The sequence below is a fragment of the Ostrea edulis genome, chromosome 7 (genome assembly GCF_947568905.1).
Source record: "Ostrea edulis chromosome 7, xbOstEdul1.1, whole genome shotgun sequence".
Lineage (NCBI taxonomy): Eukaryota > Metazoa > Mollusca > Bivalvia > Ostreida > Ostreidae > Ostrea > Ostrea edulis.
In genome coordinates this window covers 25,773,642-25,794,007 of record NC_079170.1, presented here as the reverse complement: position 1 = coordinate 25,794,007, position 20,366 = coordinate 25,773,642, and the positions used below count along the sequence as shown (strand labels likewise).

At 36.0% G+C, this 20,366-nt stretch overlaps 1 protein-coding gene across 1 annotated transcript in view; it reads right to left on the bottom strand.

Annotated features, from left to right (window-relative positions):
* Positions 1–13,027: 13,027 nt before the first annotated feature.
* The window catches only part of LOC125670947 (uncharacterized), a 7,433-nt gene continuing 94 nt past the window's right edge, over positions 13,028–20,366 (bottom strand). The window contains exons 1-2 of the mRNA XM_048906397.2: positions 17,744–20,366; positions 13,028–15,557 (exon numbers count right to left, since the gene is read on the bottom strand). The exon at positions 17,744–20,366 is cut by the window's right edge and continues 94 nt beyond it. Coding sequence (XP_048762354.2) covers positions 14,578–15,557; positions 17,744–18,215 — 1,452 coding nt within the window. The 5' untranslated portion in view covers positions 18,216–20,366 and the 3' untranslated portion in view covers positions 13,028–14,577. The remainder of the gene's footprint in view (positions 15,558–17,743) is intronic.

Sequence of the window (20,366 nt, the reverse complement as noted above, 5' to 3'; positions counted from 1 at the left end):
CATTGCATGAGAGAGCACACATTACACGAGGAATTCACTGTCTCGCTTGGTTTCTTTCTCGTTTCAAAGATGTATCAGGGAAAATCATTAGTTTACCTTTATAAAGAAATATAAATTAGAAACGAAAATGTTATTTTTTTAAAGATACGAGTCTGTACTGTGAGATAATGCACACCAATGCTATGAAACTTTCATATTGAAAATAAACACATTTTTTACAGTTTGATAAGTTACAAAGCAAAAAAATAAAAAGGTACATTATATTGTAAATAGAAAAATCAACATAGCCATCTATCGGCCATTTCTATCGCTAAAAGGTCGTTTAAAAATATAGTCCACTAATGTAATCCCCGTCAGTTAATATAATCCACTAATGTAATCCCCGCCAGTTAATATAGTCCACTAATGTAATCCCCGCCAGCTAATATAATCCAACTACATTACATGTACGAGTCGCACAGCTAATATACACAGGCACTCGACGTTTTAAATATCTATAATAAAAAAAAAAAATTGTCTTCCTGTAAACATAATATTGACAAGGTATACCACGCCGCCATCTTGGTTTTCGTTTTTACCAGCTGCATCGCTTGACAATTTCGGCGAAAAGTTCGATATAATACAATAATTAGAACCCTACCGTCTAGCAACAACTCTGTCAATATCTTATCTCTCGCATCGTTATAGAAAACTTGAAATAATGTCCATTGATCAGATATAATCAAGCATCAACTATCGTCTACTGCTCCTCAAAATGCGATAACTCCTGATCTAGGGACGGAAGTTGACATCATTATGCAAATGAGAATTCCCTTGCTAATGTACCCACTGACGCTTGTGCAGGGGGAGGGGGGGGGGCACTGAATGCAGGGTAGTTGCAGTCTTGCAAACAATAAAACTCGGCACAATTGTGTGGTTTCGGGACAGGCTGGCACGGGAAATTTAGTAAATCTATTACATTACCAAATAACATTGGGAATGTTCATGACCCCCCCCCCCCCCCCCCCCCTCTGCTTCGACTCCAACCCACGTTTTGTCACCCATTGTGACAACACTGAAAATTTCCAAATAAGCAGGACAGGACATTTGGATGTATAAATGTTACTGTGTACGTTTGAGAGTATACCCACGTGTAGGCGCGCGTGCGTTTGTGTGTGAATTCAATTTTGAAGTTTTCTTATTACGTTATGAAATTTACTTTCAACAGAAACGAATGCATGAATAAGTGAAGTTATCATGTTTAACGTTTAAAAAAATAAATTAAGTATGTATTAATTGAATAATGTTCAAGATCTATTACCTCGCTCACTAGAACATATTTACTGCTAATTATAATATTTACTATTTTTAATTTTATCGACCAATGAAAATAGGGCTATCCCAAAATTATGTCTACGTACGTCCACCTTTCAGCGATTTCTCGCATTTGAGAAGCAGTAGACGATGTTTGACGGTCGATTATAGCCGATAAATGGACTTTATTTCCAGTTCACCATGACGATGCGAGAGGTATGACCTTCACAGAGTTGCTTCTAAACGGTAGGGTTCTAATTATTGTATTATATCGAACTTTTCGCCGAAATTTTCAAGCGATGCAGCTGGTAAAAACGAAAACCAAGATGGCGACGTGGTATACCTTGTCAATATTATGTTTACAGGAAGACAATTTTTTTTTTATTATAGATATTTAAAACGTCGAGTGCCTGTGCTAATATACTGCAATCCTGGTTAGATTGACGGTTGCAATGGATTACACAAGTGGTTGATGATGTAGATATCACCTGCAGTGTTAACACCTGACGTAATACCGGTCCGGTATAAAAATCAATCCCCTAATCTAAGTTTGGGAACACTTTGTTTGCGCAATGTTTTTGCTTATGATTCGGATTATTATAGTGTTTGTTATTATCACTATTGATATTATTAAGGCAGTTCGCCTTCTACGGAAGATCTTCTTTCTTTTTTTTTTTTTTTTTTGTTATTCTTAGTATCCCTCTCCCCCTATTTTCTTTCCTTTCTTTTTTTTTTTTTCATTCTTTTCAACAAATGTACAATAATAGTGCAAACAATATCCCTTCGATCTTATTATTATTGAACATGCTATAATCTTCTCTTCTTTTTTTTTTTTTTTCGAATTTGGGTTACGTCACTTCTGGGTCGAGTATTTGAATTTTTTCTGATTACTAAAGTAGCATGTTGTGCACGCATTTCCTCCAACGTTGATACATATAGGGCACTGAGACGCCTGTGGTAGACAGTTCATTGTTTATTCGCGTGCCATATCTTACATTCATTTCAGTAAATCTGAATCTCAGATTTCATTGAGGCTCAAAAGGCACCGTTAACATGTCAATGATTTTCACATGTTTTCTTTTGGATTTTTTTTAAACGTATACTGTGAAATAATTAATGTTCGTGGGTCTAATGTTATTGGGTAGCCCAATATATACATTAGGTCGTAGGGATAGAATTTTGTACGCATGGGTTAACATCTAAGTCGTTACAACAGGTACATATGTAGTGACAGTTCCATCGTCAAACGCTCAGCATCAGGTGCGAATGTCACGTGTCCTCGGAGATGACCTTAAAACGGATGTCCCGTGTCCCGTTCGGTGTGGCACGCTAAAGAACCTCCGCTGCTCAATGGCCGTAAGCGCCGAGCATAGGCCTAAATTTGAAGCCCTTCGGTCTTGGTGATATCTCCATATGAGTGAAAAATTCTCGAGGGGGACGTTAAACAAGATACAACCAATCAATCAATATATTGCAAAGAATCACTAGTTCGTGGAAACAAATTCAGGAGTAAAAGTATCAATGAAATCCACTAACATTTGAACCCCAACAAACTATCATGATCACGCATGCGCAGTACATTTTGTTAAAAACACCGTGAGTACAATGACAAATTATGCCAAATTACACAAGCTTGCATGTCACACCAAGGAAAAGGGGATACATTTAGGAAAGTCTAATAGAGCCTAGGAGAGCTCTAAAATCTTTTTGACTACTGAAAAAAGACAATAAATTTATAGTGCATTAATAGCAAAGTTGTTTATTCTAAGCAATGAAACATCAGTCCCCTACATCCCGTAATTAGGGATTTTAAGGGACTGAGAGTCTACATTTTCAATTCGTAATAGCTTATTCAAAAACATAGGGACGATTTTGAAAAGAAAATTAAAACGTATTGTCAGATTTAATTAAAATTTGTATTATAACATTTCAAACGCAATGGAATCGATTTTGTTGACGAAAAAAAAATAAATTTTAAATTAGGCTGGACGGTATGTACATATATGTAGAACTTCTTAACATATACATGCAGTATAGTATCCATTATATGCTAACGCGAAGATGCGAAAATTGTGCTCTCACACTCTTATAAAAAATTCAAACAATAATTAATAGAATTTGTGTTGTCTGTAGAACGTTTTTTGAAAAAGGAAACAAAAATATAATTTATATGAAAAAAATTCACTGTATATAGTTTACACGATGTATATCATAATACTCCAAAACATTATCTAGAGTTTTGTTTTGATTTTGTTTTATACACTGTAGATCAATTGCAATCATTAACTATTTTCTTTAGGAAATGTTGGATGCTATCCCAAACCGATCTCATGTCTAATGCCGTGGTTTGAATGACAAGAATGTCCGAATCAAATTGAAGTTTTTCTAAAAAAAAAAAAAAAAAAAAAAAAAAAAAAATAATGTTCACAAAATTACCCGTAATTGTTGCAATGCGAATGTATGGATTATATTTGTATGACAGTTTATCTAGAATGTTCCTATAAGTGTGATTTAAATGCCAAGATAAGGAGGCGTGTCATTAACCGGCTTCGATAGCATGGGTAGAAATTACACGACACACGTAGTTATACGATACGGTTAATCATCGTCACAGTTTTTACCAAACAAAGCTAGTTTCAGGCGCAATACAATAAGTGACCTTAACACGGATACACGATACCCTACATTTACCCTTCGATCAAAATACCTCTTATTACACATTACTTGGTAACATCGTTTAAAGTCAACCTATTTTTCGCTAAGTAAATAAGTGGTTATAGAAAAATGCAATGGTGAATAATCAATGGCATAATGTCGCTACACTTTGTAGTAGGGTGTTACCATCATGGAAGTTATTAGACGACGCTGTGGTTTTGAAAACAAAATTATGAAATTTCATCGTATCATTAAAAGATGATTGTTACTATAATGAAATTAATGGTAATAAAAATCACGAAAATACATGTGTTTGAAATACGTTACCCGTCTTTCTCAAGATTTGATCAGACACACGAGTTATTCTTTATTTCAGACAATGACAAGCGAATCTCAACGATTGTAGACATGAGCTCTGGACAATTTTCCATATGTAGCATCCATATTGCATAACTGTCTCCGATTTCTTAATTGATATATCTTGTATTCCAACATTTTTGTGATGTTTTAATCTTTTTAAAATCACATACAGTTGTTAACTGGAAAGATTGGGCAACATTTTGTAAGTTTCAATTTCATATATATCTTACAAAGCAGTGTCTGTATTTTGACAAGCACTTCTATTAGAATACGTAATCATGTAGCATACGAATAAGTCATCAGAAAGGGATTGGTAATCAGAAGACCCTCTAACCGAACAAACAACATTGATAATGAAACTTGTTTGTAAGATTGATACAATTGTTTTGTGAAAACTCTCATTTGAAAGACCCATGACGTTTACTTGTAATGGTGGGTACCTGGCGAAAAAGGGGTGGGTGGGTGGGTAACTACCTCTTAAACGTGTTAAGTTTAAGCTGGGAATCGAACCTGGGTCTCCCTAACAGGAAATTTACCCTTTATGTTAAAATTGATGACTTCAGAAACCAATTATATATCATGATGTGTTGTTTTGTAAAGGAAAAATCCATATCTGATGATATGACAGACACATGTGAAGCAGAAGAGGTGACTGAAAATGACGACATGGAGGTTCTGTCCCACGATGAACATCAGCCGGACATTAATCTCAGAGACGATCAAGACTTCAAATCTTTGGAAGTACATGTAAAATCTTGTATTATGACACCCTCGTATTTCCTGTATTTGACGGTATAATATTTGGTATGTATCTAACCGTCTAACACGTTCGCCCCATGTTCTGTATTCTACACTCACTTAATTTACTCACTTCTTCAATCAGTTGACAGACATCGACAAATATCATGTACAGGTAATAACGGATCATTGCTACATAGATATCGGGAGCTAATGATGGAGATGTTAACTTGTTGGAAACGAGTTGTTAGTTTGCCAGTAATGTCTAGTTTCAGAATATGTAAGTCCCACAGGAAACAAAAACGACAACTTCCGGTTATAAGAGAAAATCGAAATAAATTGGACGTTTTTATTTCCCATAAATCTCGCTTGTGAATGAAGTATTTGAAATAATTTTCAAATATATTACCTACGCCGACAATATCTAGAGTATCGTCAAATATCTTTGTAAAATCTACTTCCGGTCGCGTGATTTCCTGTCCTCAAAATGAGATTTTGTTTACGAAATTGCTCAGAAATAGTTAAAGATCAAGGCACCAAACTTTCAGGAATGATAGATCATTACAAGTAGGTTTGTTGAATATGGTTAACTCCGTCAGCCGTCACTTCCGGACCTCACCGGAAGTGATCAAAGAAATTGAAAATTTCAGATTTTTTCTTTTGACGCAAAACGAACATTAGCTTATTGTTTCATTCTTGTTCTTTTGAAATATGTTGATCCTACCGGAAGCAAAAACAGCAACTTCCGGTTTTAAAAGATAAACTGGAAAAATTGATTTTTTGACTTTGCCTTAAATCTCGCTTGTATATGGAGTATTACAAATGATTTTCTTGTATGTTATTGACATTGCAAAACATTGCAAATGTCTAGAGTAACGTAAACTATTTTGGTGAAATCTACTTCCGTCCGCGAGATTTGCAGTCTTCAAAATGAGAATTCTTCAAGCTAATATTCTGTAAATGTGAACGACTGAAGTCTCAAGTTTTCAAAACTGATAGTCAGTCAGCAGTGTGTTTGCATCATGTGAGAATCGTACGTAACCGTCACTTCCGGTCGTGACAGGAAGCGATATAAAAAATATAATCTTTTGAAGTGTTTTTTTTTTTTGACAGATATTGGGGTTATTATGGATAATGATTAGGTCTTTTTCATGTAAAATATGTCCACCGGAAGAGCCGACCAAAAAACCGGAAGTTGTCTCAAACATGGGTATTTTGTCGAAAGTTAAAAGTATGATTAGTTGATAATTATGAAGGTGTAGAATGAAATATTTATTCGATTGGAGCTCTTCCGGTCATGACCGGAAGTGAATATAGACAACAGGAATCATAACGTGGTTTTTTTTGTAAGGCGCAATGGTACATTTTGTGGAATATATTTTTGAAAATTCCAATGCATTTCACAAAACTGGAACCGAATTTGACTAAAGCAATTTGAACTGCAGTTTGTTTCCAACACTGATGGCCTTAATATCAACGGATAATGTGTGATGAAAATGTAAGATTCAATTGTAATGAATGGCTTTTAAACTTCCAATCTCGACAGGAAGTAGCATAACGGAAGACCTACTCATTACTAGTAATGAGTTTCTAGTTATTATTATTTTCCATTTCGTCTCCGAGACTATTTGATGGATTTTCATGAAACTTTCACAGATGACGGAGAACGATGGTACCTCGAGGCACTTTTTCATTTTTTCAAAATTCACCTCCGTTCGTAAGATACGTCGGGTTTTCCGGTTTTTGAAAGCAACTTTGTCCGGGGGGAAACTTAAAAACCACTAAAGATGATCAAATGAAACTTTCAGGGATGATAGATCTGTTTTTTCTATGTGCATCCACGTAATAGTCTTTGTCGCCGTCACTTCTGGTCGTCACCGGAAGTGAATAAATAAATCATCAATTTCAAACTTTTTTCTTTCAAATTAAAACCTATATCGGTTTACTATATCTCTTTCTAGTTCTCGAGAAATGTTGACCCCACTGGAAGTTGAATCTCCAACTTCCGGTTATATCAGAAAAAGGCTATTTATTCTCTCATTTTTCAGTGCCATAAATCTCGGTCATGAAACAAGTTAATGAGTTGAGTTTTACAGATATTATAGTCACTATAAATGTCTAGAGTAACGTCAAACATTTTTGTAAAATTCACTTCCGGTCGTTAGATATGGTGTGGACAAATTCAGACTTTTTTTCCCTGATATCTCCGGAAAAAGTAGATATATACACTTGAAACTTGCAGGGTTCATAAATTAGCAATAGTCAATGTTAAACATACTTTGTATATGAGTGTACCTCACTTCTGGTTTCAAGAGGAAGTGATTGAAAAATGTACTATATCTTAATTTTTTCAACACGATTTTTCAGAGATGGCTCTATTGATTTTCTTGCCAATTATGAAAATGATAGAGAATTGTAGTACCCTTAGACACGATCTTTCATTTTTACAAAATCTACTTCCGTTCGTAAGATATGTCCGATTTCCATTTTTCAAAAAATCATCTTGTCCGGGGGTAATCTCAAAAACAACTAAAGAGGAACAAATGAAACTTTCAGGTATTATAGATCTCTCGATTGTATAGTGCATGCACATTAATTTGTTTTTTGTTATTACTCCCGGTCTTAACCGGAAGTGATTGAAAGAATCACTAATTTCAAACTTTTTCTTTGAAATTGAAACCTACACTAGTTTATTAAGTCTCTTTCAAAGTATTCAAAGAATGTTGACCCCGTCGGTAGTCAAAACGGCTACTTCCGGTTTTTCGATAAAATACTCTGATACCTTTCGTCTTTGTGTCCCCCATAAATCTCGTTTATATTTCAAGTGTTTGATATGATTTTCAAATATCTTAACAGTATCAACATCTAAAGTTAAGACAATTTTATTTTTCAAAATTCACTTCCGGTCGGTAGTACGCCACAACTTTTTCTTTCTTTAGTTTGCTTCTTTTTCTTCAGAACTCTTTCAAATAGAGACATGAAACTTTCAGCAAATATAGACAATAGAGAGTCACTGTGGTTTATGGGAAAAATACCTCTGAATATTACTTCCGGCCGTCACCGGAAGTTACGAGAAAAGGGTGAAAACTTCATTAACACACCTCTCATGTCTTGAAAAGGCACATTCTCTGATATATTTGAATGATTCTCGTAAGAACAGAAAGTTGTATACCGGAAGTGTTCAAACAGAAGACCTACTCATTACTAGTAATGAGTGTCTAGTTATTTTTTTTCTCTCCGGTACTTTTTTGTCCGGTATTGTTCTCATAAAATACAAAAGGGATCGATATGAAACTTTGCAGGATGATAGTATAGCGTTTGTAGATGTGCATAGCGATAGTCATTTTGTCGTCATGTGCATGCGCGCGCGCGCACGTGCACTGCAATTTTGGTACAAAAATAGAAAATCAGAATATTAAAGGGATCGATATGAAACCTAAATAGGATGATAGTATATCATTTGTAGATATGAAAAATAATAGTTATTTTGCACGTGCATAACAAATTTTGAACACTAACTTTGGAATCAGTCTAACTTTTTTGTTGTTCATCAAAATGGCTTGATATTCATATCATAGGTAGATATTGAGACCCTTAAGTGATTTCTATGGTCAAAATTACCAATTTCATTTTGATTGGATAATACTAAAACGTTTGTAACTATCTTATTTATGAAGCGAATGAAATGATATTCACAGCATACGTAGACAATATGTGTATCTATATATTGTTGTAACAACAAAAATGCCAACGCACACGAGCATGCGCGTGCATCGTTTTTCAAATGTTCAATTTTTAAAGGTCAATAACGTTTTTCTTTATCATCAAATTCTATTGATATCAGGGTTTTAGATGCGTCTTGGTACTCCTTGCAAATTGCTGTGGTTAGAATTACTGCTCAGCACGTGCATGCACGTGTGCTGAATTCTGATTGCACGATTATAAAATCGTTATAACTTCCTTATATTTGATGGAAACGTTATGAAATTCATACTGTGGGTATATGATACAAATGCCTGTTGAACGACATCAACAAAAATCCGGACGCGTGTATGCACGTTTAACGCTTTCTTTCATCTCTTGGTACTGAAATGACCATATTGAACGTACTACATATAATTAAAGGCTAATATAAAATGATGTTTTGCTATAGACTCACAAGGACATCACTTTTTAATTGGGGGAGGTTTGGGGAACATATGTAACGGTCCCCGTTACAATTAGAATTAGTTTTATTTTGTTTTACTTATAGAAGTTATAAGACTGATCACTGTTAGTTATCTTCACCTTTCTTCTAAGAGCAAATCTATTGAAAATCTGAAATCAAATATCCGGTCGCTACGCTCGGAACAGGAGCAACTTCGATTAGACTATGAATGTATCAACGCTCAGGCACCATCAAGGTTTGCTAAATATGACTCTTTTCAGACATTTACAGCCGGCAATATCAAACCTGTAGAATGAAATTTGAATTCATAAAAACAAAGCAAATGATCTACTTGAAATATTAGCCAAAGTTAGTGTACACTTAAAAAACCAATTAGGTGAAAGGTGAAGATACCGAACAGTGATCAATCTCATTTGGTGCAGATAAAATATATGCAAGTATTGTAGACGGGCACCCCAAAAGGTCTACATTATCAGTAAAACGTTGCCCCGTTGCGAAAGCAAAGCTTTGTAGTATCATCTGTCATAATTCTAAGTCCGACTCGTTAGGGTATATAGTTGCTGAGAAAATCCAAACTCGGCGCACTAATTTGTCAATAACACGGACGCATAATCATTCAACAGATGAAGGAAAAACAGTACCAACACTGCAATGATCAGTCTCATAACTCCTATAGGCAATACAAAACAGGATTGGGCAACACGGACCCCTGGATATACCAAAGGTGGGATCGGGTGCCCAGGAGGAGTAAGCATTCCCTGTCGACCGGTCACACCTGCCATGAGCCCTATATCTTAATAAGGTAAACTGGGTTATTTGTAGTCAAAATCAGTGTGTCAAGAACGGTCTAACAATCAGTAGGAAAAATGTCAGACAGCATTTGACCCAATGATAGGTTGTATTGGCAAACTAGATTGTTATAACGACCATAGAATTTGCGAAATGCTGACTTTAAACGAGACTGTTGAAACCTCTCTACTCAATCTCATAAGTCCTATAAAGAATTTAAAAAATACGAAAAGGGAAACAAGGCGTCCAGAGAGAGAGAGAGAGAGAGAGAGAGAGAGAGAGTATTCCCTGATGACCAGTCACACCGACCACATCCGCCATGAGCTTTATATTATGATAAGGTAAAAGGAGTAATTCTTAATCAAAATAAATATGTAAAGAATGGCCTAACAAATGTTATGAAACCCGTCAGACAGCATTTGACTCAGTTATAGCTTGTATTTGCCTTGATTTAAAAACTGCATGCATAACATGCTATTACAAATCGAATCAATTGAGATATAAACACTGTATTGCGAACGGACATATGGAATAAATTGAGCATTGTTAAAAGGTAAAACGTTTTCGATACATTTGAATATAAAGTTGAAGACCATATCAAGATATATTTTATTGCCATGTGGAACCTTTTGGGTCAACTCTGCCTCATAAGAATACAAAAACAGATCATCTAGTAATGGAACACGAGTTGTGCATATAGAAATTCCAACATACCGTTGGAGACCTGATCACCAAAGACAACATAATGATTTTAATTTCAGTGAGAAGGCTAAAATGAGCTGTACCTGCTGCCCAATCTCATTCATTTTCAATTAAAAAGTGGTTTGCGTAATTAATTTAGTACACAATTATTGGTAATGAGGAACACCAACATATCTTAAAATCAACTATCGAAATCGATACATGAATGAGTATTATTAATACTAGGACACCGTCAATGCATCTAAATGTCAATTTGAAGGCCACAGCAACCTTTTTTCACATGAAAAGGGTATTTGAATTATTTCTGCTTAATACGAATAAAAAGAAAACCGGGTCAACTTATACACTAGTACAATCTATGTCCATCGAAATTTCAACAGACTGTTAAAATACCTATCTACTATTTATATTGTCAATAAAGATTTGTAGTATGTCTTCAATATAATATTCATAGCACTTGAACATTGCATCTTTTCACAAAGTTACTATTTCAAATGGATGTGACTGGTCGAAAGAGGATGCCTTTGTTGATGGGTCAAGCCTGCCGTAATACCTATTTCTGAAGTTTGAGAAGGAACTTAAATGTTTGATAGAACACTTACTGGATTCTACAGTATATCGGTATTTATAAGGAATATTCCTCACCTTACAGTATGAAAAAGGTTGAATGCTTTGAAGCGCATATCCATTTCCCTTATGAGTCAAGTGGGACTTTGCTATTGGTATGATGTAGTAAAACTAGATCATTAAAAATCAATATGTACCCTGTTTCCTGTCAAAATTGTGTAATGAGAATTATTGACTGTATTAACGTGAAATTGTTTTGTTTTTTTGTGATAATTTTGTTTAGATTGTCGTTTGCATTGAAGCGGATTTAAATGTCGTTACCTTTAAAGTTATTTAAATGTACATCATTTACAGATAACTATGAAATCGATACGTTTTATCATTAAATCTCACATAGGTTGTTAAAGTGACGAATTACGTCATTGAAAATATTTTGGTAAGTTCAGATTTCCATTACACTCGGGACGATGTTCCCCAGATCTGTGAAAGTTGGGCACAGCGGTAAGCGTCTACAAAATCAATACTATGGGTGTTTCGTTTTCATTCTGATGTAATTGATTCATTTTTTATGATTTTACGTCGTTTTGGCAATAGTTCAGTCATTGTACGGCAGTCTAATGTAGAAATTGTATCTAAGAACAGTGTATGCAATACCAAGAGATCAAATCATTGATACGGTTGCTTTTGATTAAGCATATCAACTTGAATAAAAAAGTTGAAACTTTAGTAGAATGTAGAAAATGCTTACTTGTAACTTGGACAGTACTGTACCTTTTGTATTACTGGTACATGTATATGTATGTGTTTTGTAGTCTTAGCTTGAGGGATTACATTGTACTTTAATTGTTTAAAGTTGCTTGAAAATTAGAGTACACATGTTACACGATACAGTAACTGTTTCATTTTGTTACTTTCTCATTTGATAGATGTACCAGGGAAAAATCATTAGTCTACCCTTTTTAATAATATATATCATCTAAAGTTTAGATACGAGTCTGCACCGTAAGAAAATGCACATCCATGTTATTAAACTGTCATATTGAAAATAAACATATTTCGTAGTGATCGATATCATCTTGTAAAAAAATGTATCAACACTACCGTCTGTCGGATGTTTCTATCTCTAAAATGTCGTATAAAAACGGGGAACACATGTTGTATAGCTATCTTAAGAGCCACTATCTGCTAAACACCAAGTAAGGAATGAATTAATTATATTTTCTCTTTGGATGGAGGTATACCACTCAACATATTCTTGGACTACATTATATGCTATTTCAAGATGGGCTTTATAATACGTGTATGTAGGAAAACATAAACTAAACCCGTTAAATGTGGCTTCCATGAACTGTTGAGCAAACCGGTTTCTTGTGAACTGAAAAGGGTAGTTTTAAAAGGATGACTTAGATACACTTTCTGTTGAGAGGAAATTGATGAAAGTTTGTTGAGTGAAACTACAATTAAGTCCAACTTTCTATATTGGCAAACTTTTGGCATGCGCATGATCATGATATGGGATGCTACAAGAGGCCAAATAGGTAGGGTCCTATTGAGGGTTACCATGCCTTCCAGGTGGACAAGTGTGAGTTACGGCGGGGTTTTCAAATTTAACCACAGTCAGTGGTGCTGTCTGTAAGGTCGTATGGAAGCCTCGTTTCATTGCCCATTCATAAATATATTTATGTCTTAAAATGCTGAGAGAGGTCACCGAAGCTAGTTTTTGCTGTATCATATTAGATATAAACATAAGGCAAATTGAGTATGAAAAATGTCATTTATTCAAATGACGAACTAGATAACAAACTCCTAACAAGGGGATCAGACTCACAAACAATCCACTGAAAATGTCACTGAAATGGAGAAAGAAAATAAACAATGACAAAATAATTCAATATGTCTGATCCCCCAAATTTATCTATAAAAGTCTACATCAACTACAATAAAAAACAACCTTACAAAGATGCAGCAAAAAGATGGCACATCAAAAAATTGGCACATCAAAAATTGATAGGGACTAGAAAGACAATTACATGGCAGGAATGAAGGGGTGGATGGTGGGTATAAAATACAGATCACACTTTATTTGCAGCCACGTCTGCCTGCAAGCAAGTCAAAATTGTAGAGTGACGCTAAGTTGGAGTCACGTGATTAGTTACTGAATGCTGATTGGATAATATTATAAAGTATTGAGTATGGGAGAATAGAAACAAATCTTAAATGTATGTTACAAAAATCACCTTGAAAACATAAAAATACGCATTTAAACCATAAATACAATTATTTTAATTATTGTTGTTTTATGTCTTAAAATGCTGAGAAAGGTCACCGAAGCTAGTTTTTGCTGTATCATATTAGATATAAACATAAGGCATATTGAGTATGAAAAATGTCATTTATTCAAATGACGAACTAGATAACAAACTCCTAACAAGGGGATCAGACTCACAAACAATCCACTGAAAATGTCACTGAAATGGAGAAAGAAATTAACAATGACAAAATAATTCAATATGTCTGATCCCCCAAATTTATCTATAAAAGTCTACATCAACTACAATAAAAAACAACCTTACAAAGATGCAGCAAAAAGATGGCACATCAAAAAATTGGCCACAAGATGAGATCAACAGATCGCATCCCGTGCCATCCAAGGTGAGCTTGCGAGCAACAAAATACAGGTATGGACATTAAAATCAACCCTCATCACTTACACCATGAAAACCTCCCTGAGTAGTTTCAACAATCGTGAATAAAGCAAATAACACAAATTCAAAATAACAATTTGTTAAAATTGGATGACAACAGTGAGACACTGGCCTGTCAAATAACACGTTAAAATGTACAAAGTAGACTAAGACTAATAATCTAACTAAACATGCAACCTTAATGAAGACTAGAATCAATCACAACTAAATGAGAATACATTTTATAACAGAAAACATGTAATGATAACAGCAGTGAAACACTGTCCTGATATCAAGCATGTGGCTTCTCATGCGAACAGGAATGAGGATATGTTCATAAGATCAAAACTATAAACAAAGTAAAGTCATGAATGCCGGCAAGTAGGTCAAGCTACAGAAATACATACATGCATCAAATAATCGTTCCAGAAAACTCAAAAGAAATTTGATGTTAACAAACATGATCTAACAGTGAATGGTTCTCCCGAAATAAAAATATATATAAATAAGACATGGAAATGACCCACATGTACAAATGTTATGACGCTTAAAGCAGCAGTGAGACACTGACCTGCTTTAATGTATTTGGTTAATGTTATAGTAATTGCAAAATGTGCTAGCTTATAGTTTGAAAGATTGTATTCTTATGTACCGATGTAACACATTTGGATTCCAACGACCTAAATGCTGAATATAATTTTCTGAGAAACCTAACTGAGCAGCATGAGTGGCAGCTCCAATGCGAAAACTATGACCTTTGTAACGTCTGGGGTCAAGACCTACAAATATTGCTGCTTTGGACAGCTGCCCACAAACATAAGAATAAGGAACTGGAACCCCATTGGTGAATTGAAATAATGGACCTGATGCATGTGGAAAGGAGCTTTTATAGCGATATAGACTAAGCACTGGGCAATGTGCACTATGTGGGTTACTTTGAATTGTGATAATGACAGGGTCACTGTTCTTTTGAGATTTGTGGTGGTTTATGGTTATTTGAAGAGAAAGTGGGTCTTTTCCTTTCATTCGGAAGGAAACATCTTGAACCTGAATTACCTTATTGCAGTCTGAGAGTGATTTGATGACAACTTCACCTAAACGGAGGAAAGCATTAAAGCTAAGTAAATACAGAGCTTTGAGCAGCAATTTGTTGAGAGCCTGGGGAACAGTAAAGTCTGTGGCATTAAGTAATTTACAAAGTATTTCTTTCGTAACGGGCAATCTAGTATCCTTAGAAGGAGTTAGCTTGTGACATCCCCTCAAAAGTTTCTTTACAATGAAAGATTGAGTAGGGTCTTTAACATCCAATAGCTTATGAACATAGCTGAGAGCTGATATATTAGAGTCAATACTACTGGCACTATACTGTTTTTCAAACAGATATCCTATAAAATTACAAATGCTCTGCAAAGGCAGAGGTAGTGAAACTATATTTGGAGACATCGCCCTGTACAGCTCCCACGAGTGTTTGTATGCAACCCTAGTTGAAACTGACAAAGAAGCCCTTAAGATTGTCTGGGTGACAGAACTCAAATTTGCAACAGCTGTGGAGGAACCGCCGTTGGTTGTATGTCCAGGAGTGGCGCCAGACGACGAGCCTCCTGAAATTGGAAACGAGACAACCTATCTGCAATGATATTATACTTTCCAGGAATGTGTTTTGCCTTGAAAAAAATAGTATGTGTAAGACAAGTGAGAACCAAGCGCCGCACAAGCCTCATTAAAGTCTTATCCTTGCTAGATTGCTTATTTATGATTTGTACCACTGCCATATTGTCTGACATGAAGATAACTTTTTTGTTTTTCAACTGAGTACCCCATATTTCAAGACTTAAAACAATGGGAAATAATTCCTTAATAGCAATTTGAAAGGTAGCCATCTCATCGGACCATGAACCAACCAACCATTTTGGCGCCAAATACAGCTGCAAAGCCTAGCGAACCCGAAGCATCTGTGTAGAAACGTATGACATCAGAAGATTCCCAAGATTCAGGAAAGAGTACAGACTTTCCATTAAACTGATCAAGAAACTGCAACCACATAGACATATCTGCTCTAGCCTCACATGACAAACGAATAAAATGTTGAGGTTTGGTAACTCCTATGGTAAGGTCAATCAAACGCCTCAGGAAAGCACGTCCCGAGATTATAACAGAAAATGTAAAATTCAAAACTCCTATCAGAGACTGAAGTTCTCTTAGTGTTACCTTCTTGCGTAAAGCAAAAGCTAGAAGCAGGTTACGGCATTTGTCAATCTTATCTTGAGGCAAGCGACTCATCATCTCAATTGAATCAACTTCTATGCCATAAATCACCAACTTTGTTAGAGGACCAAATTTTTTTTCCTTATTGATAGGGATACCAACTCTTTGACAAAGTGTAAGAAAGGCTGCAAGATCTACCTTACATTTCTCTGAATTAGGGGGACCAATTAAAAAAGAAATCGTCTAAAATGTGTGACATACCTGCAGCGTGAAATTTTGTCATCATAAACCATTGCAAAGCTTTGCTAAGTTTCTCAAAAATCTGACAAGAACAGCTGGCTCCCATAGGTAAACAACGTTCATAATAGAAATGGTCCCTCCAAATAAACCCGAGAAGGTGATAATCATGTGGACTAACAGGCATAATACGGAAAGCGTCCTTTATGTCTGACTTTGCCATCAAAGATCCCCGGCCAAACTTACGTATAAGGGACACTACTGTGTCTATGGAATCATATTGAACCTGTGAGTGCTCTTTAGGTATGTTAGAATTTACTGAGTCATTCTGAGGAAAAGAAAGATCATGAATGATACGAAATTTATTTGGCTCAGACTTAGGAACCACGCCTAATGGTGAAGTCTTAAAATTCCGAAATGGGGGTACAGCAAATGGACCCATGATACGACTTGTTGATAAGCCAGAGGTAATGTATTCTTCTACTACCTGAGGATAATAATAAGCAGATTTGTGGTTGTGTGGAGGATGAATTGATGGTGACTTTGAACAACCAAGTCGAAAACCATACCTAATGCCTTCAATCAGATAGTTAAGTTTAAGAGGGTCATAACCCTGGAGCTTACTTTGCAAATTTACCGGGTTTATTGGGGTTGGAAGGATTGGCATTTGCAATGTTTGACTGGCGTTGGGAGGTTGACCAGTTTGATTTTGCCCCCGTGCATTTGAATTTGGGATGTTGGCCATTGCACTCTTGACATAAGTGGGCGTACTTGCAGGGAGAGGTGGTACATCGCTGACCTTTATTGTAGGCAAAAGAAACTTTGGTGGAACGAAAGGACTGCCCCTTATTAGCTTTATAAGTTTGGGGTTTGTTTGCTTGCCGTACTCCCATTCATGCTGCCTTCAGGCGCAATTCAGCAATTGGCCTTTCCCAGGGAATAACTGAAGATTCCCTGATACGACGAAAGAATTCATCATAATTTCTCCATGCTTGATCAACATGGAGCCTGCTGATTTCACGAACTGTGAAAGCATATTTAAGAATATTGCATGCATCATTAGGGAACTTTTGCAAGTAAATTGATGCAAAGATTAAGAAAGCATCTGTCTACTGATTAATGCTTAATGGCGTTTTATTGTTGGATGCCTGGTTAACCTCTATTTTACCAGTTTTGACCGTAATGGCCAGTGGTTCTTCACCTGAGGATGGAAGCAAAGATTTTAAATCTACGAATTCGTGATTCCATATCTTTTGTTTTATTTCTTGTGACACTGTTGCCCCAAGTGGCACAGAATCACAGGGTTCTATTGGCATTTGACTTTGTGACCTACTTGCCGACTCACCTGTAAAAACATTGTCCAACAAGGAACTTAAGTTGGAGGCCGACACATCCTGATTTCCCTCACTGCCATTTAACATAGATGAGCTCACGGGTGTACTGTCACTTATAGTTTGTGGCTGTGCTGATGCCTCCTGCTGCAGTTCTGTTCCTTGTTGTCTCTGTTGGGCAACTATATGCTTTGCTAATTCTGCATAGTCTATTTGTGAGGCTAAAGTGTTCATTCTACTTGAACTTGTTTGAATGGGATTCGGATCATTTCGTACTGAATCACTTGCACATGTGAAATTGGGAGCTTTTAAATTACCCGGAGAGTTAACTCTCCTGCGCTTCGCTGACAGGCGCTGGCTGGGCTTGGGTGGCATTGTTCCTGTAACAATACACATTTTACAACAAATTGTCAAATAATTATGAAAGGTGGCATTATTTAGCAACCAATTTGCCACGAGAAATGTCAAATCAGTATAGAAATACATAGTATACACCTACATATGTAATGCACAAGGTGCATGCTTAACTGAAGAAGGGTGAGTATGTAATAACTGTCATACACACAGAAATGTAAAAGTAGAAATGATTTACTATGCATAAGAAAACTGAACTGATATAAAAGGATAATGATAATAATATTTGCTTAATGCAATATCAGCAGACCACATGGCCATTGTGATTTTGAACTGAATTATAATTTCATTAAGAAATAAGGTAAAACGACACAAATTAAAATAGGTATTGAGAGTAAATTGTGCCTAACGTATAAATACTCAATCAAGAAGTATGCATCCCAAACAGGGTGACAAACATCAAGAGATATGGTTTACCACTATTAAATGAAATCTAAAGTGCAACCAATCCCTGGGATACTCTACATAAATGTATAATTCTGACCCATTATAAAAATAGCAATGGTTGACTCCGACACAAACTAAATCTGGGTAATTCCGACCCAAAAAATGTAAATCTGGGTAACTCCGACCAAAAAATGTAAACCTGGGTAACTTCGACCCAAAATGTAAATGTGGGTAACTCCGACCCAAAATGTAAATGTGGGTAACTCCGACCCAAAATATAAATCTGGGTAACTCCGACCCAAATATAAATCTGGATAACTCCGACCCAAAATATAAATCTGGGTAACTCCGACCCAATGAGCAAATAAGGGTAACTCCGACCCAAATAAAAAGTATGGGTAACTCCGACTCAAAAGAAGATATGGGTAATTCCGGCCCACAGAAATTTATGGGTTAACTCAGACCCACATAAAATGAGCAACTTTGACCCGCTTGCAAATAAAAATGAATAAATCTCCAATTCACACGATTACTATGTATAGATACCTAGTAACTGACCCATATATGTACAAGAAAGATTCAATATGCATTGAATTGAAATTGCTGCTAGGATTATCTTGGACTGTAATAAAATAGAGATAGACTATGTATCAGTATATTGCATAAGACGCATTTAAATGTCATTATGCACATGCCTTGTTTGTTGAACAGAAAGCAAATAGTACCTGCATGTGGATGTTGAACATAATTACAAGAGTCAATCAATAGAACATAGGTACAATATTACCAAGATGCCATATACATGTCAAATACAATTCAACGGATGTTGATCTGATATGAATGCTTTGCTTGAAATTAAGCCTAGGTCAGTGTATATTAAAATATTCTATATACACATAACGGAAAATATAAACAATTCCGTGCAAACTTAAAAAGTATACTGGCCTGAGGAATTTTGGAGCCTGAATTACAGCATTTCTTATATTCCGAAGATATTTCCTCATAGGCTGGCTGTGGGAAGGGGTGCAATCCAGGTGTACACCATCTGGCCCAAGATAAGACAGGGAAGCTCAGAAACCACGGTGACGCCAAAATACCACTCCCGATAAGTTTTTTGTCATCATATCCAGTTGGATGTTGATCCGTATCACCATTTCGTTGTATCCCGGACAGGTGGCGAACGGGAGTCTACGAATTAATTGGCCAATATAAACTAATCGAACTCCGACACCTAGCACCAAATATTCCGCCAAGGAAACAATATCTTTGGCCAGTTGAGCAGAGTTCGTAGATCCTGAGATGTCATTCCCTCCTATTTGTATGAAAATCACGTCGGGGACCTCGTCAAAACGGAGCAACGCATGCCTAGATCCGCCCGCTAAGTGTTTAACATGGCGTGCACGAAGCCCCCCTTTTCCATGAAAGTTTATCGAACAAAACTGTTTTTGTAACCTTAGATTTAACATGTCCTTCGTCATACAGAATTCCTTCAACCGGCGAATATAAGAGTCTCCAATAATACATACGTTAAGTGGTTTGTTGATATCCATTAGGCAACCGCTTATAATTACATAGCGTCTCCTGCACTGACCGACTTCCCACAGCACATGCACATAAATTGACAAAGTAATCAAAGGAAACCAATTTCCTCACTTACTGTTTAAAAAAAAAAACTGCACCAGATTAAGAAAACGTTGATATGATCATCGAAAATCACATTAATTCCCAAGTTTTATAAATACAGATCACACTTTATTTGCAGCCACGTCTGCCTACAAGCAAGTCAATATTGTAGAGTGACGCTAAGTTGGAGTCACGTGATTAATTACTGAATGT